At 48.7% G+C, this 22123-nt stretch overlaps 2 protein-coding genes across 2 annotated transcripts in view; both read left to right on the top strand.

Moving 5' to 3' along the window:
• LOC146010190 (uncharacterized) overlaps positions 1-907 on the top strand; it is a 109343-nt gene extending 108436 nt beyond the window's left edge. The window contains exon 8 of the mRNA XM_083151191.1: positions 23-907. Within this exon, the coding sequence (XP_083007317.1) occupies positions 23-708 (686 nt within the window). The 3' untranslated portion in view covers positions 709-907. The remainder of the gene's footprint in view (positions 1-22) is intronic.
• A 16186-nt stretch (positions 908-17093) lies between these two features.
• The window catches only part of LOC146010144 (uncharacterized), a 44108-nt gene continuing 39078 nt past the window's right edge, over positions 17094-22123 (top strand). The window contains 1 exon segment of the mRNA XM_083151091.1: positions 17094-17427. The gene's annotated coding sequence lies outside the window, so the exon portion shown is untranslated.

Raw genomic sequence — 22123 nt, 5'->3', positions numbered from 1 at the left:
TCACATCCAAAAGATTACAGAGATGAGAAACCATTTTCATGCTCTGAATGTGGGAAATGTTTTAAACTTAAATCCAGTCTTGTTAAACATGAGAGGTTACATACAGGTGAGAAACCATTTTCATGTTCTGAGTGTGGGAAATGTTTTATTCATAAATTCAGTCTTGTTACTCATGAAAGAAATCACACAGGTGAGAAACCATTTTCATGCTCTGAATGTGGGAAATGTTTTACTCGTAAATCCAGTCTTATTGTACATGAGAGGGTACATACAGGTGAGAAACCATTTTCATGCTCTGAATGTGGGAAATGTTATAGCGATAAATCCAGTCTTTTTGTACATGAGAGAGTACATACAGGTGCAAAACCATTTTCATGTTTTGAGTGTGGGAAATGTTTTACTCATCATTCCAATCTTTTTAAACATGAACGAGTACATACAGGTGAGAAACCGTTTTCATGTTCTGAATGTGGGAAATGTTTTACACTTAAATCCAATCTTCTTAAACATGAAAGCGTACATACAGGTGAGAAACCATTTTCATGTTCTGAATGTGGGAAATGTTTTACAATTAAATCCAATCTTGTTAAACATGAAAGAGTACATACAGGTGAGAAACCATTTTCCTGCTCTGAGTGTGGGAAATGTTATAGGGATAAATGCAGTCTTGTTGTACATGAGAGGGTACATACAGGTAACAGTGTGTGAAATGTTTTACCAATAAATCACATCTTGTTAGACATCAGAGACATCTTTTCCATTTATTTTTTTTTTAAACTCTTTATTTTTACAGTGGCAAACAGTACATTTAAATGAGACTGATATCTGGACAATGCATTTACAGACAATTCGGTGTAAACAAACAACATGGTATAATGCATATAAATAAAATATACCATTAAGAGTACCACTGTCTTTTTTTTTTTTTTTTTTAATACAGCGAACAAACAGCAAAATAATTGCATTGAGGAAACACAAATAAAAATAAAAATAGAAAAGGGCAATGGGGGGGGGGGGGGGAGAGGACGGAAAAAAATAAAAAATAAAGAAAGAAATAAAAGAGAGGGGGGGGGGTCATCTAACCTTGCACATGAGAGTGTATCAACTGTTCAAGAGTTAAATCTTTCAGAGCATCAGGCAAGAGATAGTGATCGCATTTACCCGGGGAGTTGCCTCTGGTAATATACATTACAGGGAGACCAAATTGATCTGTATTTCCCCACTGAGTCATGTAGCAGCGCAGTGATATACTCCATGGAAGCTGCAAACCAGACCTTGTTGATAACGGCCTGAATGGAAGGGGCAGTTGGCTGTTTCCTGTTTGCCGCGATCAGCAATCTGGCGGAGTTGAGTACATGGCCACATAGCTTGCTTTTAGGGTTTGAGGTCCCTGCAACTGGTCTGCAAAGTAGAGCCGACAAGGGATTTTTTGGGGTCGGGGAAACCAATATCTTTCCTAGAAGAGAAAAAATGTCATCCCAGTAGGAGCTAATCTGGGGGCAATCCCACCATATGTGGATGAACGTACCCTGAGATCCACAGTTCCGCCAGCACTGGCTGGAGCTAGAAGGGAAAATACGGTGTATTACTGTGGGAACCATGTACCACCTAGTGTATACTTTAAAGGCATTTTCCATGAGATTCGAGTTTATTGAAGATTTTGCTATCAGTGTTTTTATTTCTGACCACTCCTCCTCCTCCAGTGCAACGCCCAAATCCCTTTCCCAAGCTACCTCAAAAGGTTCTTTAGCCGGGGGTTTGTCTGCCAGCAGGGAGTATAGGTAGGAGATTGCTCCCCTGCGGTCTGGGCTGTATATACAGAAACGTTCAATGGGAAGTGGCGATCTGGGTTTAGTTGAATTGCATAGAGACTGTACAAAACTGGATATCTGGAGGTAGTCAAAGTGTCTGAGACGCTGACTGTCATATTTCTCACAAAGTGCTTTATAGTTTTGAGGGGCAAATTCCCCTGAGATGTGCGATAGACGAGTGATACCTGCTGAGATCCAGGGTTGTGAGTAAGGTGACATACATCCTAAAGGGAAATCCGGGTGTCGCCAGAGAGGGGTGAGAGGGGAGGGATATGGTGCCAGATGAAGTTTTTTGTTTAGATAGTCCCACGTTTTTAACACAGAGTGGACACAAGGGGTGTCCAGTACCGAGGCTGGTCTCAATTTCGGTGTTAGCCAGGGGAGGAAACAAACCGAGTGATAGTCGATTAGTTCGCTCTCCAGAGATACCCATTTCTTGGCCCCCGCCTGAGTATGCCAGGCTACAACATGGCTCAATTGCGTAGCCTGAAAGTAACGTTCAAACATGGGGAGGCCTAGTCCACCATTGGAAGAAGATTTCGCTAGGCAAGATCTGTTTAATCTAGGAGATTTGTTTGACCATATAAATTTGCGACATAAAGACTGAATCGTACGAAGGTAAGAAGTAGGGACCACTATGGGGATTGTTTGAAATAGGTATAATAATCGGGGTTTATCCGGCCTGTCCAGGATATAAATAAAGGGGACCAGGTTGCTAGATCTTTTTTGATGGAGCAGAGAAGAGGTACGTAATTGGCTTTAAACAATTGGTCAAAGTGTTTTGTTATCTGTACACCCAGGTACTTTATAGATTGGGGGCACCAAATGTAATTAAAGTTTGACTCTAGTAATTCCGTGGTGGTGTTGGGAAGGTGAAATGCTAATGCTTCCGATTTTGAGTTATTTACTTTGTGATCTGAGAGGCTACCGTATAGTGATAGTTCAGCCTGAAGGTTTGGGAGTGAAGTCAGTGGGGAAGACAGTGTTAACAGGACATCATCTGCAAATAACGATATTTTATATTGGGAGCCCCGGACTGTGATCCCCTGTATATCCTGGTTCTTTCTGATGTGGGCCGCCAAGGGTTCGATACTAAGGGCGTACAGCAAGGGGGACAGTGGGCACCCCTGCCTGGTGCCATTCCCCAGACCGAAGGGTCGGGAAACGACACCATTGGTGGCGACCACTGCTTTTGGACTGTGGTACAAAGCTTGTATGGCTGACATAAAGCCACCACAAAAACCGTAAGTCTTCAGTGTCTGGAACATAAAAGGCCAAGAGAGGCGGTCAAAGGCCTTCTCTGCGTCTAGTGAGAGCAGGATCGCCGGAGTCTTGGTCTTATTGATGTATGAGATCAGGTTGATGGCTCGTCTCGTGTTGTCCAGGGCCTGTCTTGTGGGGACAAAACGCACCTGATCTGCATCAATCAATGAGGTAAGGTATACACTTAATCTTGTGGCCAATACTTTTGCGAAAAGCTTCAGGTCTGCATTGATAAGGGATATCGGCCTATAGCTCGTGCAGCATGTGGGATCTTTGCCTGATTTTGGCAGTACAATAATAGCAGATTTCATTGACTCCGCATGAAACCTCTCCCCTGACATAATTTTATTAAAAACCTCGGTCAACCTTGGGATCAGTAATCCCGAGAATGTCTTGTAATAAGACATAGGGAACCCGTCGGGTCCTGGGGCCTTTGACGGTTTCTGTGATTTCAGTACATTATTGACGTCTTCAGGTGATATAGGGGAATTGAGTAAATTAATGGCTGAGTCCGATAGTGTGGGGAGGTGACATGAGTCAAGATATTCCTGCGCTATAGCTGATGGTAAGGAGGGGCCGGGAACCGGGTCCCTCAGATTGTAAAGGGACTTGTAGTATTTATAGAAAGAGTCATTTATGTGAACTGGGTCGTAGCTAAGGGCTTGTTGAGCATCACGAATTGCGGAAATAGTTTGGGAGGCTCTCTGTGCTCTGAGTTTAGCTGCGAGGAGTGAATCTGATTTATTACTTTTTTCATAAAATCTTTGGTTTAGGTGTCGTAGGGATTTTTCAGTGCGTTCCGCTAAAATAGATTGTAGTTCCCCCCTGACCCCTTGAATCTGTGTCAGTACCGAGGGAGAGTGAGATTGTTTGTGTATATGTTCCAACTGGGAGAGTCGAGAGGTAAGAGAAGAGATCCTCTCATTTTGAAGCTTTTTTCTATGTGTGGCGTATTTGATTACAGCTCTTCTAATCACCGCCTTATGGGCCTCCCATATTGTAGGCAGGGGAACATCATCAGTGACGTTAGTTTGAAGTAGTCCTGTATCTGGGTTGTGATTTGTTCTTTAAATTGGGGTATACGTAAGAGAGTTTCATTCAGTCTCCAATTGTGACGGCCTTTTTGAGTGCCTAATAGGTCTATAGTGGCTAGGACGCTTGAGTGGTCTGACCAAACGTTAGGAAGAATGTCCACTTTTGTCAGTGACTGCAGTGTGCTACTACATCCTAGAATCATGTCTATGCGCGAATATGTTCCGTTGGGATTCGAAAAGAAACTGTAATCTCTGGAGGTCGGATAGTGGGCACGCCAAGTGTCAAAGAGACCAGCCTCGGACATGTGTTTCCTAAGATTGCCCGGGGGATGGCTGTGTTGGTGCGGGTGCGAGGGGCTACTCTTATCTAAGCCTGTTGAGATAACTGAGTTGAAGTCGCCTCCTACCAATAGTGCGCCTTGGCGAACATTTTGAATTTCTAGAAAAAGTTTACGGAAAAAAAAACCCTGTCCAGAATTAGGTGCATAAAGGTTTACTAGGGTCATCAGTTGAGGGCCCACCCTGCAGACCAGAATAATGTAGCGACCTTCTTTGTCTCTTTTAGTGGAAATGATCTGTAATGGGGTTGTGGAACGAACCATTATTGCTACTCCATTCTTTTTAGTAGAATGGGAGGAGTATATCACTGTGGGAAAACGTCTAGATACTAGCGAGGGGTGTGTATTATGTTTAAAATGTGTTTCTTGTATAAAGGCAATGTCCCCCTGCAGAGAGTTAAGCATACGAAACAGAAGAGATCTTTTGTGGGGTGTGTTTAGCCCCTTAACATTTTGAGAAATCACGTTGATGGGCATGATGGAGAGATATAAATCGCTGGCCGCCCACTCTGTAAAAAACAGTAGCTAAGGGTTAGGTTGGATGATAGAGGCAGAGAGAGGAGGGGGGAAGGGGGTGGAAGGGAAGGTAGAGAAAAGAAAAAAGAAAGAAGAAAAAAAAAAAAAAAAGGGGGGGGTGGGAGTAAGAAAAAGATGTGAGCCTTGAAGGCCCTCAATTGAGAGACCGCGGCTCACCTTGAGTGGGACCCAGGGGGGGAGAACAGGTGAGCTTGAAACAAGAAGCAAACCTAGAGGGCCCACTAAGTGGGAGTGCTTAATAACTGAACTGTAGGCACAAAATCTGAAAGGACAGGGATAAGAATCCCTACACTAACGCAAGTCCCTGATAACAAGGGGGGGGGGGGGTGGCGCGGACAGAGACAATTCCCAGCCCGTCCACCCGAAGCCATTTTGTAATATAGCCTGTAATTGTCAGCTCTGAGAAAGCTAACATAGCATTTAAACATTTAGCTAAACAACAAAATCTTAGCATAATTACCAAAATTTGAACTTAAGAACAATTAGTAACATGAAAACATATGGTAGAAGTACCAACAGGGTGTGGTCTGTAAACCACGCTAATATAGGGAATGTTTGGGATACTATAGGTTTTTCCCCACCGACGACCACCCACCGGGTGGGGTGTAAATGGGGATGAGTTGGGGTCAACCAGACATTCTTATAGGAACCCTTGAGCATCACAGGGTGAACGAGGTTACAAAAGGCTACAAAAAAAAAATAAAATTATAAAAAAAAAAAGAGAAAAAGGGACAAAGTCCTGTGATACATTACGGCTGTTTCTGGAGGTTTTGTGATGACCCGCTTCAAGATCGTGAGGGGCTGCTGGAGATATTGGCCTCTGAAAGTTTAAGCTTGTGAAGCAGGTCTTTCCCTTCCTTGGGGTCCCTCACTGAGACTTGGTGGCCATTCACATCGATTATCAGTCGAAATGGAAACCCCCATTTGTATTTGTATCCATTGTCACGGAGAGTTTTGGTGATGTCCCTCATTTCTCTCCTCTTTATAATGGTGGAGGGGGCTAAATCCTGGAAGATCTGTAGCTGGGAGTCCTCGAATGAAATTCGAGGCAGTGATCTACTTGCAAATGAAATCTGATCCTTGGTTTTAAAAGAAAGGAATTTCAGTACGACATCTCGAGGAGGTTCCCCCTCTTTAGGCTTCGGGCGAAGTGCTCTGTGTGCCCGCTCAATGTGTAGGGGTTGATCTCCCAGAGTGGGGACCAATTTGCAAAATAGTCGAGTCAAATAGGATTCGAGGTCTCTGGGTGTGACGGACTCCGGAATCCTTGGTGTGAGATTCCGCTTTGGATTCTAAGGCGGTTGTGCGTGTGGAGAGTGAAGATAAATCTTTTCTTAGGTCCGCAAACAATTGTTGGAAATTGTTAGTGAGAGTTGTACTTAGTTCCATCATCATTGCCTGGATGTCATTTTTGGTGGCAAAGGAGGCGTCAGAGGGTACTGGGGTCCCGGTGGGATTCATCGGTGAGTTTGGCGGGGATTCTTGTGATTGGCCAGAAGCCGTACGGGAAAGGTGTTGCATTATGCCCTGTTGAGCGCCTTTTTTTATTTTGTTTTGTTGTTTAGACATGGTAGTGGGATTGAAGAACAGGCAATGAGCTTATATTAATCTGTGGAGGCTCCGGGTGAACAAGCATAGGGAGAGATTAAAATAGCATTGAAGTGACGCTGCTCACACAGGGCATGGGACAGATTCGGGGGACCACTTTGCAGTATCAAAGATGTGGGATTCGATAATGCTGAATCAAATGGTCATAGCTGTGAGAGGCCTCCAGGTGGCAGTAGCGTGTTAGAAAGGAGGAGCAGCTGCGATATTCTGGTACTTGTAAAAGGGATGAGGCTGTGAATTTACAAAGGATTGTGGAGGAAGGACAATTCTGTCTCTACCAAAGCAATGTCTCTGGAGTAGTAGGGATCTTTGTAGCAGGAATCATCTCCTGTGGGACACAATTGTGGATGCTGCTATGGTATAGGGGTTGCAGTCTCCATGTGTCTTATATTGGGCAGCTTCACTCAGAAGGGGTATGAGGCGTGGGTGTGAGAGCTAAATAAGAACCCCCAGTGCACGTTGCCTTGATGGCTTGTGGCAAGGCAGTGGGCACCGGACCAGCCTGACGCCACTTCCTCAGCTCTGTAGTCCACTGCTGGGTATCCTGCAGACCGGCAGCGGGTAGTGTGGCCTGTCCCCCGGTGGGTCTATATAGAGCCCGGCCCCTGGAGGGCTCAGCTGGTGCTTGGAGGGAAAGGCAGTACACTGAGGTGTTACCCCTGCTCCCCTATCCCCCCGCTGATCAGCCAGGTATGTGGAGCTGTGTGCACTGAACAGTGCTTCCCCACCCAAGATGGCCGCCGGACACGCAGCTCCAGACAGCCCAGCAGCTCTCACCTTTTCTGGGCTTCTCTCCTGAGAGTAATGAGGGTGGGCCCCAAGTTTATCAAATGGGTAAAAATGTTATACGCATCCCCCTCGGCGAGAATGGCGGTAAATGGACAAACATCACTTCCATTTTGTCTCCATAGGGGTACAAGGCAGGGGTGCCCGTTATCACCTGCCTTATTTGCTTTGGCCATAGAGCCCCTGGCTTGTATCCTGCGGGGACATCCTGGAATTAGGGGATTAAAAGCAGGGTCCACTACAGACGTAACAGCATTATATGCTGATGATTTATTAATTTTCGCCGCTGACGGCACACAAGCTGTGCCAATAGTGATGGAGGAGATAAAAAGGTATGGAGACCATTCAGGTTTTAGAGTAAATTGGAACAAGTCCAACATCTTCGCAATAAAGCAAGAGAACCGGGGTGTGTCCAATTTGGATACACCATTAAAATGGGCCCAAACTTTTAAGTACTTAGGAATTTGGATTGCTAGAGACCCTATGGAGTATCAGAGATTAAATCTGGATCCATTAATAATATACCTAACTAACAAAATCAAGGTATGGCGGAGGCTACCCTTGACAAATATGGGCAGAGTAAATTTAATTTCAATGGTAGTGCTTCCCAAATATTTATATGCTCTGCAACATGCACCACAGTATGTACCAGAATCCTTCTTCAGAAAAACAAACAGCCTGCTCTCCTCCTTTATATGGGGTAATTCGCGCCCCAAAATACAACTGGCGGCATTAATGAGGAAAAGGGATGGGGGAGGAATGGGTCTCCCGGACCTCAGATTATATTATATGGCAAGCCAATTGACGTCCTTAGTTGATTGGATGGGAACTACACCTCAGGACGAGGGGATTTATGACCTGTTGAGCCAGGAAGAAAGAGGGATAACCATGATACAAAAATTGGTAAAAGGGCAGGTAAATAGGAAAGAAGCTCCGATACTTACTCAAGCAGTAAAAATATGGAGGGAAGCGAACAATATTATGGAATTTACGGCTCTAGACATGGAGTATCCATTGGACATACCCCGGGGAACTAGGGAAACGAGAGAACATCAAATATCCCGGGCCTGGGGAAAATTGGGGAAAACCAGGCTGTGCCAAATCTATGATAACAGCAAGATTAAGTCATATAGTCAATTACAAGAAGAGTTCTCTGTTCCCACGGGCTATGCCATTAGATATCTCCAGTTAAGGAGTGTGATGGAGGTACAATTTAAGGAACATCCTCCGGTATTCGGGAACTCCCCAATTAAGAAAATGTTAAGAGAGAATAATAAACGGAAACTAACATCAAAACTATATAATATGTTGTTGCAGTCAAAAGTGGGGGAGATGGATGAGATGAGAGAAAAATGGGAGGGAGATCTAGGCCCTATAGGGACAGAGGAATGGACTGAGGCGAAGGCAGCAGTAGCGAAGGCAACAAACTCAATCAGAGTGCAGCAGGTGCAAATGTATGTGCTGCATCGGTCATATTTAACGCCGCTAAGGTTAATAAAGTTTGGAGGAAGAACCTCGGATAAATGCCCAAAATGCAAATTCTCCCAGGGAACCTTTTATCACCTGATCTGGGAATGCCCGCACGTGCAGGAGTTTTGGGTCAAGGTTAAGCAAACAATGAGAGACATGGGCATCAATGAAGAGTGGCTATCAGTCAAATGCTGCCTGTTGGGTATATTTATGAGTAGTGGTATAAGTAGGAACACCAAAGCGTTGATTTTAAATATTTGTGCCCTAGCGAAAGTAATGATTGCAAGGACCTGGTTGGCCGATACAGGGCCAGATTATAAGAAGTGGGAATCGCTGGTGGACTATACAGCTTCACATGAAAGATACATATATATGCACAGGAACACTATTAGCAAGTATGAAAAAATATGGGGCACATGGGGCAAGGGAGCCTGACACTAAAACAGTATATTAGATTTAGTTAAACCAATTAAAGTAAACTCACGAAATATCACCAAAATATAATACAAAAAAGGGGGGGGGGGGAGGGGGGGAAGGGTTAAGTTACACATAGTAAAAGGTATACGTAGTAGAGCGCACAACTTATTAATTAAGAAGAGGTAGAAGAAGAAAGGAATAGAGAAGGGGAAGGGGTTAGGGATAATATAATTTTCACGCAGTAAGAGTAGAAGAATAAATAATTTATAAACACAATAACACTACACAGTTAGTACACATAATGTGAAGGGATAGTCCATCAGCGACGGAGCAGGCAAACATGACCCACATAAGGCCATGGACTGGAAGTTATAGGTTGGTCTCAGGGGTAGATAGAAGTATGATGGGTATAGGCAATGAGTCGTAGAGCTGTCCTAAGGTAGTACTCAACATACGGGATAAGGACACTAGGCTAAGAGCATGCAGAATGGGATAGGATGGAGGGGAAGAAAAATGTAGCTGGGCAATGTGGGAAGCTGGGGTGTTATGTTATGTGTAGCTTGTTGTATTTTAAGATGTTAATCATTAAGCAAGTAAGTCATGGCGTACATATATGCAGGATAAAACACCCGGTTTAAAGGTATTTAAGGGCAAGATATGGGTGTACGCCTGATAAAATGCGATAATGTAACACTATAAGAGGATTGCTGTAATGGTTGAATTGTATGTGAAATGTACATGTATGTATTATAAAATTAATAAAACATATAAAAATAAAAAAAAAAGGATTGTGGAGGAAGGACAATTCTGTCTCTACCAAAGCAATGTCTCTGGAGTAGTAGGGATCTTTGTAGCAGAATTCATCTACTGTGGGACACAATTGTGGATGCTGCTATGGTATAGGGGTTGCAGTCTCCATGTGTCTTATATTGGGCAGCTTCACTCAGAAGGGGTATGAGGCGTGGGTGTGAGAGCTAAATAAGAACCCCCAGTGCACGTTGCCTTGATGGCTTGTGGCAAGGCAGTGGGCACCGGACCAGCCTGACGCCACTTCCTCAGCTCTGTAGTCCACTGCTGGGTATCCTGCAGACCAGCAGCGGGTAGTGTGGCCTGTCCCCCGGTGGGTCTATATAGAGCCCGGCCCCTGGAGGGCTCAGCTGGTGCTTGGAGGGAAAGGCAGTACACTGAGGTGTTACCCCTGCTCCCCTATCCCCCCGCTGATCAGCCAGGTATGTGGAGCTGTGTGCACTGAACAGTGCTTCCCCACCCAAGATGGCCGCCGGACACGCAGCTCCAGACAGCCCAGCAGCTCTCACCTTTTCTAGGCTTCTCTCCTGGGGATCGGTAGGTCTGTGGGTGTCCAGGGGGGTCCCCACTGGTGGGGGAGGGTGCCGCTGATCCTCCTGGGGTCTCCTGGGCGCCGCAGGGGGGAACGCAGGCGGCGCGTTCGTCGTGGAGCCCGAATCCCGGCCCGGTCTCCAAATCTAGTCCCCGGCTTCTGTGCTGCGCTAGGCCGCAGTCCGCAGAAGCCGTTAAAATGGCTCCCCGACTCCGCAGCACACAGCGCTGGGCTTCTCCTGGCTTGGGGAGTGTGATCCACTGGCCAGAGGCTGCAAAAAAATTATTCCACAGCCTCCAAAGTTAGTGAGCAGCGGGAGCTGTGAGTATGAGCAGCTTGTCAGCTTCCCGGTCAGGCCACTGGTAGAGGATGTTTAATATGCAGAGGAGGGGTGTATAGTGGAGTGGGCTTATTATTTGTAATTTTCTGGTGGGAGGACAGCTTGCTTGTCTGCATATATCTCCAGTTCCCAGAAATATATTACTTAGATTTTAATGGAATTAAAAACTAGAGAATCCCACCTACCAAATGGTATTGGGGACTAGGGGATCAGAGTTCAGGAGGCAGAGCAATATGCCCACGAGTATATAATACTACATATCAGGTGTGTGGAGCTGGAGCAGTAACCCGCTGCTGGAAGGCTGATATCTCTGGTTCTAAGAACAGAAGAGACAAGCTCCTATTGTCCATCAAAGGTGGAGAGTCCCAGATTTTGGAATATACCCTCAGAAAAACTCTAACTCAGACAGAACCTGAAATATCTGACTGGGAAGAGCAATTAACAGGCTTGGATGGGGACCACTGCTTTGAAGTCAGATATCTCCGGTTCCCAAGGGCCGATTTTTAAAATTCTTATACCCATGGAAAGAGGGGACCCTCAGCTTTCAGCCTAGGGCCCTTAGACTCCTGGGGGGGTTTCTGGGTACTCAGAAACCCCCCCCCTGCGTGCGCTACTGGACTGCCCACTTATAAAGGTCTTTTGCACTAAGGTACAGCAAGCTTTGGACTCCACGGGTATAGCCCCTAATATCTTGACACCTAAACCATGCGTGCTGGGAGCTGCTGATGAGGGGGCTTTGCTTGGGGCGGATTTACTGTACGTTCTAAATGTGTGTGCACTGGCTAAGGTCATCATTGCCCGCTCCTGGATGGCCTCCACGGGCCCTGACTTCTCCACCCTTCGGGCTTTGATCAATTCCACAATCGACCATGAACGATATGTCTATATGAGCAGAAAGGCAAGTGTTACATATGAAAATATTTGGTCTAGGCGGATGGAATCTACTTATTATCCACGAGAGGGAGCTGTTTAGGAGTGCAGACCATTTGTTATCGGGCAGACAGTTGCTTATGAACGTAGGCAGCTATAGACATTTGGGGTATGATAAATGGCTGGGTTGCAATGAGCTCATCTACCCTAGCAATGTACCAATCGAGTAAGTTAATCTTGGTTCTGTAATGTCTTATATATTTGGCTACATCTGTCACTCAAAGTGTGTCTGGAGCTATAACCCTGGGTGGAGCCTCTGACTCACATGACAGAACCAGCCCAGTGAGCCCACAGACAGTGCCAGACACCCTCTGCCTCTCCATGTTACACAGCAAAGACACAGCTACACACCAGACACACCAGGTGAGCGCCCCACACCTCCATACCTCCCAACATGACCCTCTCCAGGAGGGACAGAATGCTCTGTTTGTGGACTTCCATCTTAATTTATGATTGTCATCACCTGTCATTTTAAACAGGGTAATTGATAAGAAAGGTGTTTAAGCACAGGTGATGGTAATCCATAAATTAAGAAGAAAGTCCAGAAACAGAGCAATGTGTCCCTCCTGGAGAGGGTCATGTTGGGTATGCACCTTCCCCCCCCCCCCCCCCCCATTCACGGCATCCCCACGATTAAATGGCACATGCAAAACACTGACATGGCTATGGTCGACAATGAAAAAGGTTGACAAGATTTATTTTTCACTTTTTCAATGTTTTCATATTCATTCTCATGTGTTGACATGGACACCAATGAAGTGCCACACTTATGTCAACATTTACATGTGTTGACCTTTCTGTGTTGATTTTTTTCTTGTGGCGATTCGCGGCACCCCCCACGACCCCACTCCCGCGATTTGCAGCACACCCCCCGCAATTCGCGGCACCCCCGGTTACTCCCGTGATTCGCGGTCCCACCCCGTGACACCCCCCCTCCTGCAATTCGCGGCACCACGCGACACCCCCTCCCACAATTCGCGCCAACCCCCCGGGCCCCCCCCTCCCGCGGTTCACGGTGCCCCAAGACCCCCCCTACCGCGATTCCCCACCCCTGACCCCCCCTCCTGTCATTGCGGCAACCCCCCACCCCCGCGACCCACCCTCCCGCGATTCACTGCAACCCCCTGCGCCCCATCCCACGATTCGCAGCACCCACACCCCCCCCCGCGACCCATCCTCCCGCAATTCACGGCATCCACCCACGACCCCTCCTCCCGTGATTCGCGGACACCCCTCACCTCCTCCCTCCCCCACCCCCGCGGGTGATTCACGGCAACCCCAGGATTAAATGGCACATGCAAAATACTGGCAAGGCTATGGTCGACAATGAAAAAGGTTGACATGAGTTTTTGAAGATTTATTTTTCTTTTTTGAATGTTTTCATATTCATTCTCATGTGTCGACATGGACACCGATGAAGTGCCACGCTTATGTCAACATTTACATGTGTTGAACTTTCTGTGTTGATTTTTTATTGTAGCAATATTTTTCCAGTGACAACTATGAACTATGTGCACGTCAACCTACACATCATCAACCAATTCTTTGTATAATATATAACACCTGTTCTGTTTTACTGTAGGTGTTTTAAGTCAGACCTTTTACTGCTACTATTACTGTTTATGTAAATGCATTCTGAATGACAGCAACATCCTACCATCCTTCTCCAAGAATATATAACCAACTAGGTGATTCATCGCGCCCCGTGCCCCCCCCCCCTCCCGCAATTCACGGCCCCCCCGCGCACCCCCCCTCCCGCGATTCGCAACACCCCCCTCCCGCAATTCACGCCCCCTCCCACGCTTTGTGGACCCCCGCCCTCTCCCGCGATTCGCGGACACCTGCGCCCCCTCCCTCCCTTGATTCACGGCACCCCCCGCGCCCCTCCCACAATTCACGGCACCCCTAAGCCCCTCTTTAGTCCCCGTATACTCACACACCCCTATCACTACCCAGCTTCCTGCTCTCCTGCACCGTAACTTCCACCACTGGGGAGTCGCTGACGCTGTTTGGCCCACATGCCCCTATCATGCCTCATAGCCCAGTCTCCTGCTCTCATGCACCCGAACTCCCACCCAGTAGGAGGAGACACTGACTAAGGGCCACCATCCTGTACTCCTGTGCTGCCATGCTGGACCCTCACCCACTGGCAGAAGCAGCACAGTATCTCCCACCCTCCTCTTTAGTCCCCCTTATGCCCACACACCCCTATCACTACCCAGCCTCCTGTTTGCCTGTGTCGTGACCTCCGCCAGTGGGGAGCCGCTGACTCAGAAACACCCTACTATACTATTGCACACACACACCTAAACAACATGCACACACAGTCCCCCCCCCACACCCACAAATGTCACTGTACCATCCACACTATCAATGTACATCTTACTCTGTAACCGCTTTTTTATTAAACAAAACAATACACACCCCCTTCCACATCATATGCTCTCTATTTAACACATTTCACCTATAACTCAAGTTGCAATACAGGCCATCTTTCATACAATTCTAACCATCTTTCTCATATACAAATGTTCACAAATTAAGGGGGCGCAGCCCCTTACGACGGTGTGAAGAGCCCCCGTAGGGCGCGATGAATCACCTAGTATATATATATATATATATATATATATATATACACACACACACACACAAGGTGACCAACTTTTTTACAATGAAATGGAGCTCCCCCTGTACCAAGTCCTAACTGCAAAAAAGATCAGCGGCATTCAGCGCTACCTGCTCCACCTTGCCACGGCCCGGCCAACGCAAGCCGCAGCACATCCACTGAGGATGAAGCTGCGCTCCCTTAACCCTCCTGGCTGGCTTCCAGCAGTCCCGTGATTCGTGGAAATTTAGGGGGCATGGCCTAATGCCGTGAAATGCCCACGCCCATAAGAGGCCCCCAACGACTGCTGTAATGAGGTATGGTCATCCCCACTCTCTTTACGAAGCTGTCTAACTTCCCCCCTCTCTCTTTTTCTAACGTTGTCCCATCCCCCTCTATCTGCTGCTATCTCCTACCCCTCTCTGGCGCAGTCTCATATCCCTCTCTGACGCTGTCTACTACTCCTCTATGACTGTCTCCCCCCTCTCTGACGCTCTCTCCTCCCCCTCTCTGACACTGTCTATTACCCCTCTCTGATGCTGTCTACTACTCCTCTATGACTCTGTCTCCCCCCTCTCTGATGCTCTCTACTACTCCTCTATGACTCTGTCTCATCGCCCTCTCTGACGCTGTCTACTACTCCTCTATGACGCTGTCTCCTCGCCCTCTCTGACGCTGTCTACTACTCCTCTATGACGCTGTCTCCTCGCCTTCTCTGACGCTGTCTACTACTCCTCTATGACGCTGTCTCCTCGCCCTCTCTGACGCTGTCTACTACTCCTCTATGAGGCTGTCTCCTCGCCCTCTCTGACGCTGTCTACTACTTCTCTCTGACGCTGTCTCCTCGCCCTCTCTGACGCAGTCTACTACTCCTCTACGACGCTGTCATCTCGCTCTCTTTGACGCTGTCTACTACTCCTCTCTGACGCTGTCTCCTCGCCCTCTCTGACGCTGTCTACTACTCCTCTATTAAGCTGTCTCCTCGCCCTCTCTGATGCTATTTCCTTCTGCTCTTACTCTGATCCTGTCACCTCGCCCTCTTTCTCTGATGCTGTCTCCTCCACCTTTTTGTCTGACGTTATCTCCATTCACCTCTATGACGATGTCTCCGCCCCTCTCTCTCTCTGACCCCTTCTACTTCCCCCTATCTCTGATGCCATCTCCTCCCCCCTGTCTCTGACGCCATCTCCTCCCCCTCTCTCTCTGATGCCATCTCCTCCCCCTCTCTCTGTATCTTGCTACCGTAATGCTGGGTACACACTAAAGCAATTGTCGTGGGAGAACGATAAAGTACTTACATGCTGACCGATATCGTTCACAATATCAGTCAGTGATGTCACCCGCCCCCTGCTCCGTACATGCAGCCTCTGACAATACTGTTAGATTGAGCTGCATGTACAGACAACAGACATTGCACATCTTTAACGATATTGACCGTACAACCTCAATGATATTCATGCGATATCGGTATATCGCATGAATATGCACGAGCATATTGTCACCGATAAATCGCCCAGTGTGTACCCAGCGTAGGGGACTTGTAGTGACAATGTGGGGGGAAATTTACTGAGACGGGAGTTGTATTTCACATGTGATGTTGCTATGGCAACCAAAATCCATAAAAGCCTATAGCAACATCCCATGTGAAATACAACTCTCATTTTAGTAAATTATCCCCTGTGTGTGTGTGTGGGGCCCTTCTCAAGAGTTTGCTATGGGGCCCAAAGCGTCCTAGTTATGCCCCTAGGTATTAGGGGGGCAGTCAACATTAGTTTTGCCTAGGATGCCAAGAAACTGGCTCTGACACCTGGTATTATACTGGGCCTGTGTGAGTAGAACGGGTTGGGATCATTTGGTCGACACCCATTAGGTCGACATGGGAAAAGGTTGACATGGGTCTAGGTCGACATGGTTCTAGTTTGAAAGGTCAATAGTTTGACAGGTCATTAGTTCGACAATGTCTATGTCGACAGTCAAAAGGTCAACATGGGGTTTTTCACTGTTTTTTTTTCCTGAATGTCAACACAGTCGACATGGACACAGTTTCAAGTGCACCGCATCCCCTCGCATCGCTCGCTATGCATCGGCCACGGTGCACATTATTTTATTCTCCCTCCACGCCCTAGTGGATGGTAGGGCATGAAATACCGCCTGTCAGCAAATGTCGGCTCGAAATACAGCGAAAAATCCCATGTCGACCTATTGACTGTAGACCTAGACATTGTCGAACTAATGACCTGTCGAACTAGTGACCTTTTGACCTAGAACTATGTCGACCTAGACCTATGTCGACCTAATGGTGTCGACCATCATGCTGTAGACCAAATGACCGCATCCAAGTAGAACAGCAGCTCCCCTGTAAGTGCTCTTATGGCTCACACCCAGCAATCACTACTATGCTGTTACTAGCAGTATAATACCTGGGGTTACCTGGTGCCAGCTGCAACACTCTCCCTCCTGCATGCCATGCGCACACCAGGAAGGAACGTTTCCCTGGTAACACAGCTCCTCCCACTCTGACCCACACAGGAAATACACTTTGGTTACAGCTGCGGGGAATATGGGAGCTGAGTACAAACCACAAGAAAATGGCCGACGCTATATGAGGACACACATTGAGACATCACTACAGGACTGGTTGAAGCGGCAATTGCATTCAGAGAATGCACAGAGAGAGAGTTCTGAGAAGTGCGGTCATCGGTAGTGGATAGATCAGTTCTGTAAATACGACGCCTAGTAAGGCTCCATAAAGAATGTCCCCTGTTTCAGGGAGCGGCGGACATTTTTCAGAAGACCAATACCCGCGCTCAGTCAGTGGCGTCAGCAGCTCGGCTCCCCTGGTCCTGCTGGGGCAGCGCTGCTGATCATACCTGAGGCCTCTCACTTCCAGCAGCCACGGTGATTAAGTTACGGGGGACCGATAGAAGACATTGCTGTATCTGGCAGCAGGTGATGGTATTGTGCTGCCCTGGTGTTATTATACAGGCGGAGCAGCCTGTGGTGTCCTGTTATACAGGGGGGAGCAGCATGTGGTGTCCTGTTATACAGGGGGGAGCAGCATGTGGTGTCCTGTTATACAGGGGGGAGCAGCATGTGGTGTCCTGTTATACAGGGGGGAGCAGCATGTGGTGTCCTGTTATACAGGGGGGAGCAGCATGTGGTGTCCTGTTATACGGGGGGGGGGGGAGCAGCATGTGGTGTCCTGTTATACAGGGGGGAGCAGCATGTGGTGTCCTGTTATACGGGGGGGGGGAGCAGCATGTGGTGTCTGTTATACAGGGGGGAGCAGCTTGTGGTGTCCTGTTATACAGGGGGGAGCAGCTTGTGGTGTCCTGTTATACAGGGGGGAGCAGCTTGTGGTGTCCTGTTATACAGGGGGGAGCAGCTTGTGGTGTCCTGTTATACAGGGGGGAGCAGCTTGTGGTGTCCTGTTATACAGGGGGGAGCAGCTTGTGGTGTCCTGTTATACAGGGGGGAGCAGCTTGTGGTGTCCTGTTATACAGGGGGAGCAGCTTGTGGTGTCCTGTTATACAGGGGGGAGCAGCTTGTGGTGTCCTGTTATACAGGGGGAGCAGCTTGTGGTGTCCCTGTTATACAGGGGGAGCAGCTTGTGGTGTCCTGTTATACAGGGGAGCAGCTTGTGGTGTCCTGTTATACAGGGGGAGCAGCTTGTGGTGTCCTGTTATACAGGGGGGAGCAGCTTGTGGTGTCCTGTTATACAGGGGGGGAGCAGCTTGTGGTGTCCTGTTATACAGGGGGGAGCAGCTTGTGGTGTCCTGTTATACAGGGGGGAGCAGCTTGTGGTGTCCTGTTATACAGGGGGGAGCAGCTTGTGGTGTCTGTTATACAGGGGGGAGCAGCTTGTGGTGTCCTGTTATACAGGGGGGAGCAGCTTGTGGTGTCCTGTTATACAGGGGGAGCAGCTTGTGGTGTCCTGTTATACAGGGGGAGCAGCTTGTGGTGTCCTGTTATACAGGGGGGAGCAGCTTGTGTGTGTCCTGTTATACAGGGGGGAGCAGCTTGTGGTGTCCTGTTATACAGGGGGAGCAGCTTGTGGTGTCCTGTTATACAGGGGGGAGCAGCTTGTGGTGTCCTGTTATACAGGGGGGAGCAGCTTGTGGTGTCCTGTTATACAGGGGGGAGCAGCTTGTGGTGTCCTGTTATACAGGGGGGAGCAGCTTGTGGTGTCCTGTTATACAGGGGGGAGCAGCTTGTGGTGTCCTGTTATACAGGGGGGGAGCAGCTTGTGGTGTCCTGTTATACAGGGGGAGCAGCATGTGGTGTCCTGTTATACAGGGGGGGAGCAGCATGTGCTGTCCTGTTATACAGGGGGCGCAGCCTATGGGTGTGCTGTTATACAGGTGGAGCGGCCTATGGTGTCCTGTTATGCAAGGGGAGAGGCTTGCGGCATCCTCTTATGCAGGGGGAGCAGCCTGCGGTGTCCTCCTATGCAGGGGTTGCGGCCTGCGGCGTCCTGTTTACAGGAGGAGAAGTGTCCTGTTATACGGGGGGAGCATCTGCGGGTTCCTGTTATACGGGGGGAGCGTCCTGCGGGTTCCTGTTATACGGGGGGAGCGGCCTGTTGTACAGTTAGGGGAAGCGGTTTCTTATACAGGGGGGCATGGCTTGTGGCGTCCTGTTTATACAGGGGATGAGCAGCCTGCAGCATCATTTTATCCAGAGGAGAGAGGCCTGTTACATGGGGGGGAGCGGCCTGTGGCTGACTGTTAAACAGGGGAGAGCGGCCTGTTTGTTATACAGGGGTGGAGAGGCCTGTGGTGGACTGTCATACAGGGGGGTATCCTGTTATACAGGGGGAGCGGCCTGCGACATCCTGTTTATGCAGGGGGAGTGTCTGTGGCATTCTGTTTATACGGTTGTGGTGTCATCATACCCTCCAACTGTACCGATTTTGCCGGTACAGTACCGTTTTTTAACAGTCTGTACCGGCAAAATCAGTTTGTACCTAATGTACCGTTTTTTTTGTTTCCTTCTTTGTTTTCCTATTCCTCCTCCGCTCCTGGCTGTTCCAATCCTGTGCGCGCTGCCCTGCACCAGCTCTCCCCCGCACCAGCTCTCCCCCTCCGTTCTCATGAGTGCATTGCGGGCATGGTTCATGACATCAGGCACCAGCACCGCACCCTGCGCACTCAAGGGAAGGATGTCTTTGTGCCCTCACTGTCTGCGCAGGCAGAGAACTGAGCGAGGGCGCAAATCTCTGTGAGGGAGAGAGGGGTGCGGTGGCCAGTCCCGGCACGCATGGGAGTGCTCAGTGCAGCAAGTAGGTGCCATCTAGACTACAGGTCGCCGTCCGGAGTCTGACACACATTGGAGTGCAGCAAGTAGGTGCACTAAATCACTCCAGCTGTGTCTGCTATATCCAGCATCGTGTCGCACCTGTTGGCCTGCAGCTCATGTCGCATGGTGGCTTGGTGGGCTGCTGGTATATTAAATAAGTATATTTAATACTAGGTGATTCATTGCGCCCTACGGGCGCTCTTCACACCGTCGTAAGGGGCTGCGCCCCCTTAATTTGTGAACATTTGCATATGAGAAAGATGGTTAGAATTGTATGAAAGATGCCTGTATTGCAACTTGAGTTATAGGTGAAATGTGTTAAATAGAGAGCATATGATGTGGAAGGGGGTGTGTATTGTTTTGTTTAATTAAAAAGCGGTTACAGAGTAAGATGTACATTGATAGTGTGGATGGTACAGTGACATTTGTGGGTGTGGGGGGGGCTGTGTGTGCGTGTTGTTTAGGTGTGTGTGTGTGCAATAGTATAGTAGGGTGTTTCTGAGTCAGCGGCTCCCCACTGGTGGAGGTCACGACACAGGAAAACAGGAGGCTGGATAGTGATAGGGGTGTGTGGGAATAAGGGGGACTAAAGAGGAGGGTGGGAGATACTGTGCTGCTTCTGCCAGTGGGTGAGGGTCCAGCGTGGCAGTACAGGATGGTGGCTCTTAGTCAGTGTCTCCTCCTACTGGGTGGGAGTTCGGGTGCATGAGAGCAGGAGGCTGGGCTATGAGGCATGATAGGGGCATGTGGGCAAAACAGCGTCAGCGACTCCCCAGTGGTGGAAGTTACGGTTCAGGAGAGCAGGAAGCTGGGTAGTGATAGGGGTGTGTGAGTATACGGGGGACTAAAGAGGGGTTTAGGGGTGCCATGAATTGGCGGGAGGGGCGCAGGGGGTGCCGTGAATCAAGGGAGGGAGGGGGCGCTGGTGTCGGGCGAATCGCGGGAGAGGGCGGGGGTCCGCAAAGCGTGGGAGGGGGCGTGAATTGCGCGAGGGGGGGGTGCGCGGGGGGTCCGTGAATTGCGGGAGGGGGGGGGGGCACGGGGCGCGATGAATCACCTAATTGGTTATATATTCTTGTAGAAGGATGGTAGGATGTTGCTGTCATTCAGAATGCATTTACATAAACAGTAATAGTAGCAGTAAAAGGTCTGACTTAAAACACCTACAGTAAAACAGAACAGGTGTTATATATTATACAAAGAATTGGTTGATGTGTAGGTTGACGTGCACATAGTTCATAGTTGTCACTGGAAAAAATTGCTACAAGAAAAAATCAACACAGAAAGTTCAACACATGTAAATGTTGACATAAGTGTGGCACTTCATCGGTGTCCATGTCGACACATGAGAATGAATATGAAAACATTCAAAAAAAGAAAAATAAATCTTCAAAAACTCATGTCAACCTTTTTCATTGTCGACCATAGCCGCGCCAGTGTTTTGCATGTGCCATTTAATCCTGGGGTTGCCGTGAATCACGCGCGGGGGTGGGAGAGGGAGGAGGTGAGGGTATCCGCGAATCACGGGAGGAGGGGTCGTGGGTGGATGCCGTGAATTGCGGGAGGAGGGGTCTTGGGGGGTGTGTGGGTGCCGCGAATCGTGGGATGGGGGGCGCGGGGGGTTGCAGTGAATCGCGGGAGGGTGGGTCGCAGGGGCGGGGGGTTGCCGCAATGACAGGAGGGGGGTCAGGGGTGGGGAATCGCGGTGGGGGGCACCGTGAACCGCGGTAGGGGGGGTCGTGGGGGCACCGTGAACCGCGGTAGGGGGGTCGTGGGGGGCACCATGAACCGCGGGAGGGGGGCCCGGGGTTGGCGCGAATTGCAGGAGGGGGGTTGTCTCCGCGAATCGCGGGAGTCACCGGGGTGCCGCGAATTGCGGGGTGTGCTGCAAATCGCGGGGGGTGCCGAGAATAGCCACAAGAAAAAAAATCAAGAAAGGTCAACACATGTAAATGTTGACATAAGTGTGGCACTTCATTGGTGTCCATGTCGACACATGAGAATGAATATGAAAACATTGAAAAAGTGAAAAATAAATCTTGTCAACCTTTTTCATTGTCGACCATAGCCATGTCAGTGTTTTGCATGTGCCATTTAATCGTGGGGATGCCGTGAATGGGGGGGGGGGGGGGGAGGGGAGGTGCATACCCAATATGACCCTCTCCAGGACTCTGTTTCTGTACTTTCTTCTTAATTTATGGATTCCCATCACCTGTGCTTAAACACCTTTCTTATCAATTACCCTGTTAAAATGACAGGTGATGACAATCATAATTAAGATGGAAGTCCACAAACAGAGCATTCTGTCCCTCCTGGAGAGGGTCATGTTGGGAGGTGTGGGGCACTA

The sequence above is a fragment of the Crinia signifera genome, chromosome 6, assembly GCF_055691185.1.
Source record: "Crinia signifera chromosome 6, ASM5569118v1, whole genome shotgun sequence".
NCBI lineage: Eukaryota > Metazoa > Chordata > Amphibia > Anura > Myobatrachidae > Crinia > Crinia signifera.
This window is presented reverse-complemented; position numbering and strand designations above follow the sequence as displayed.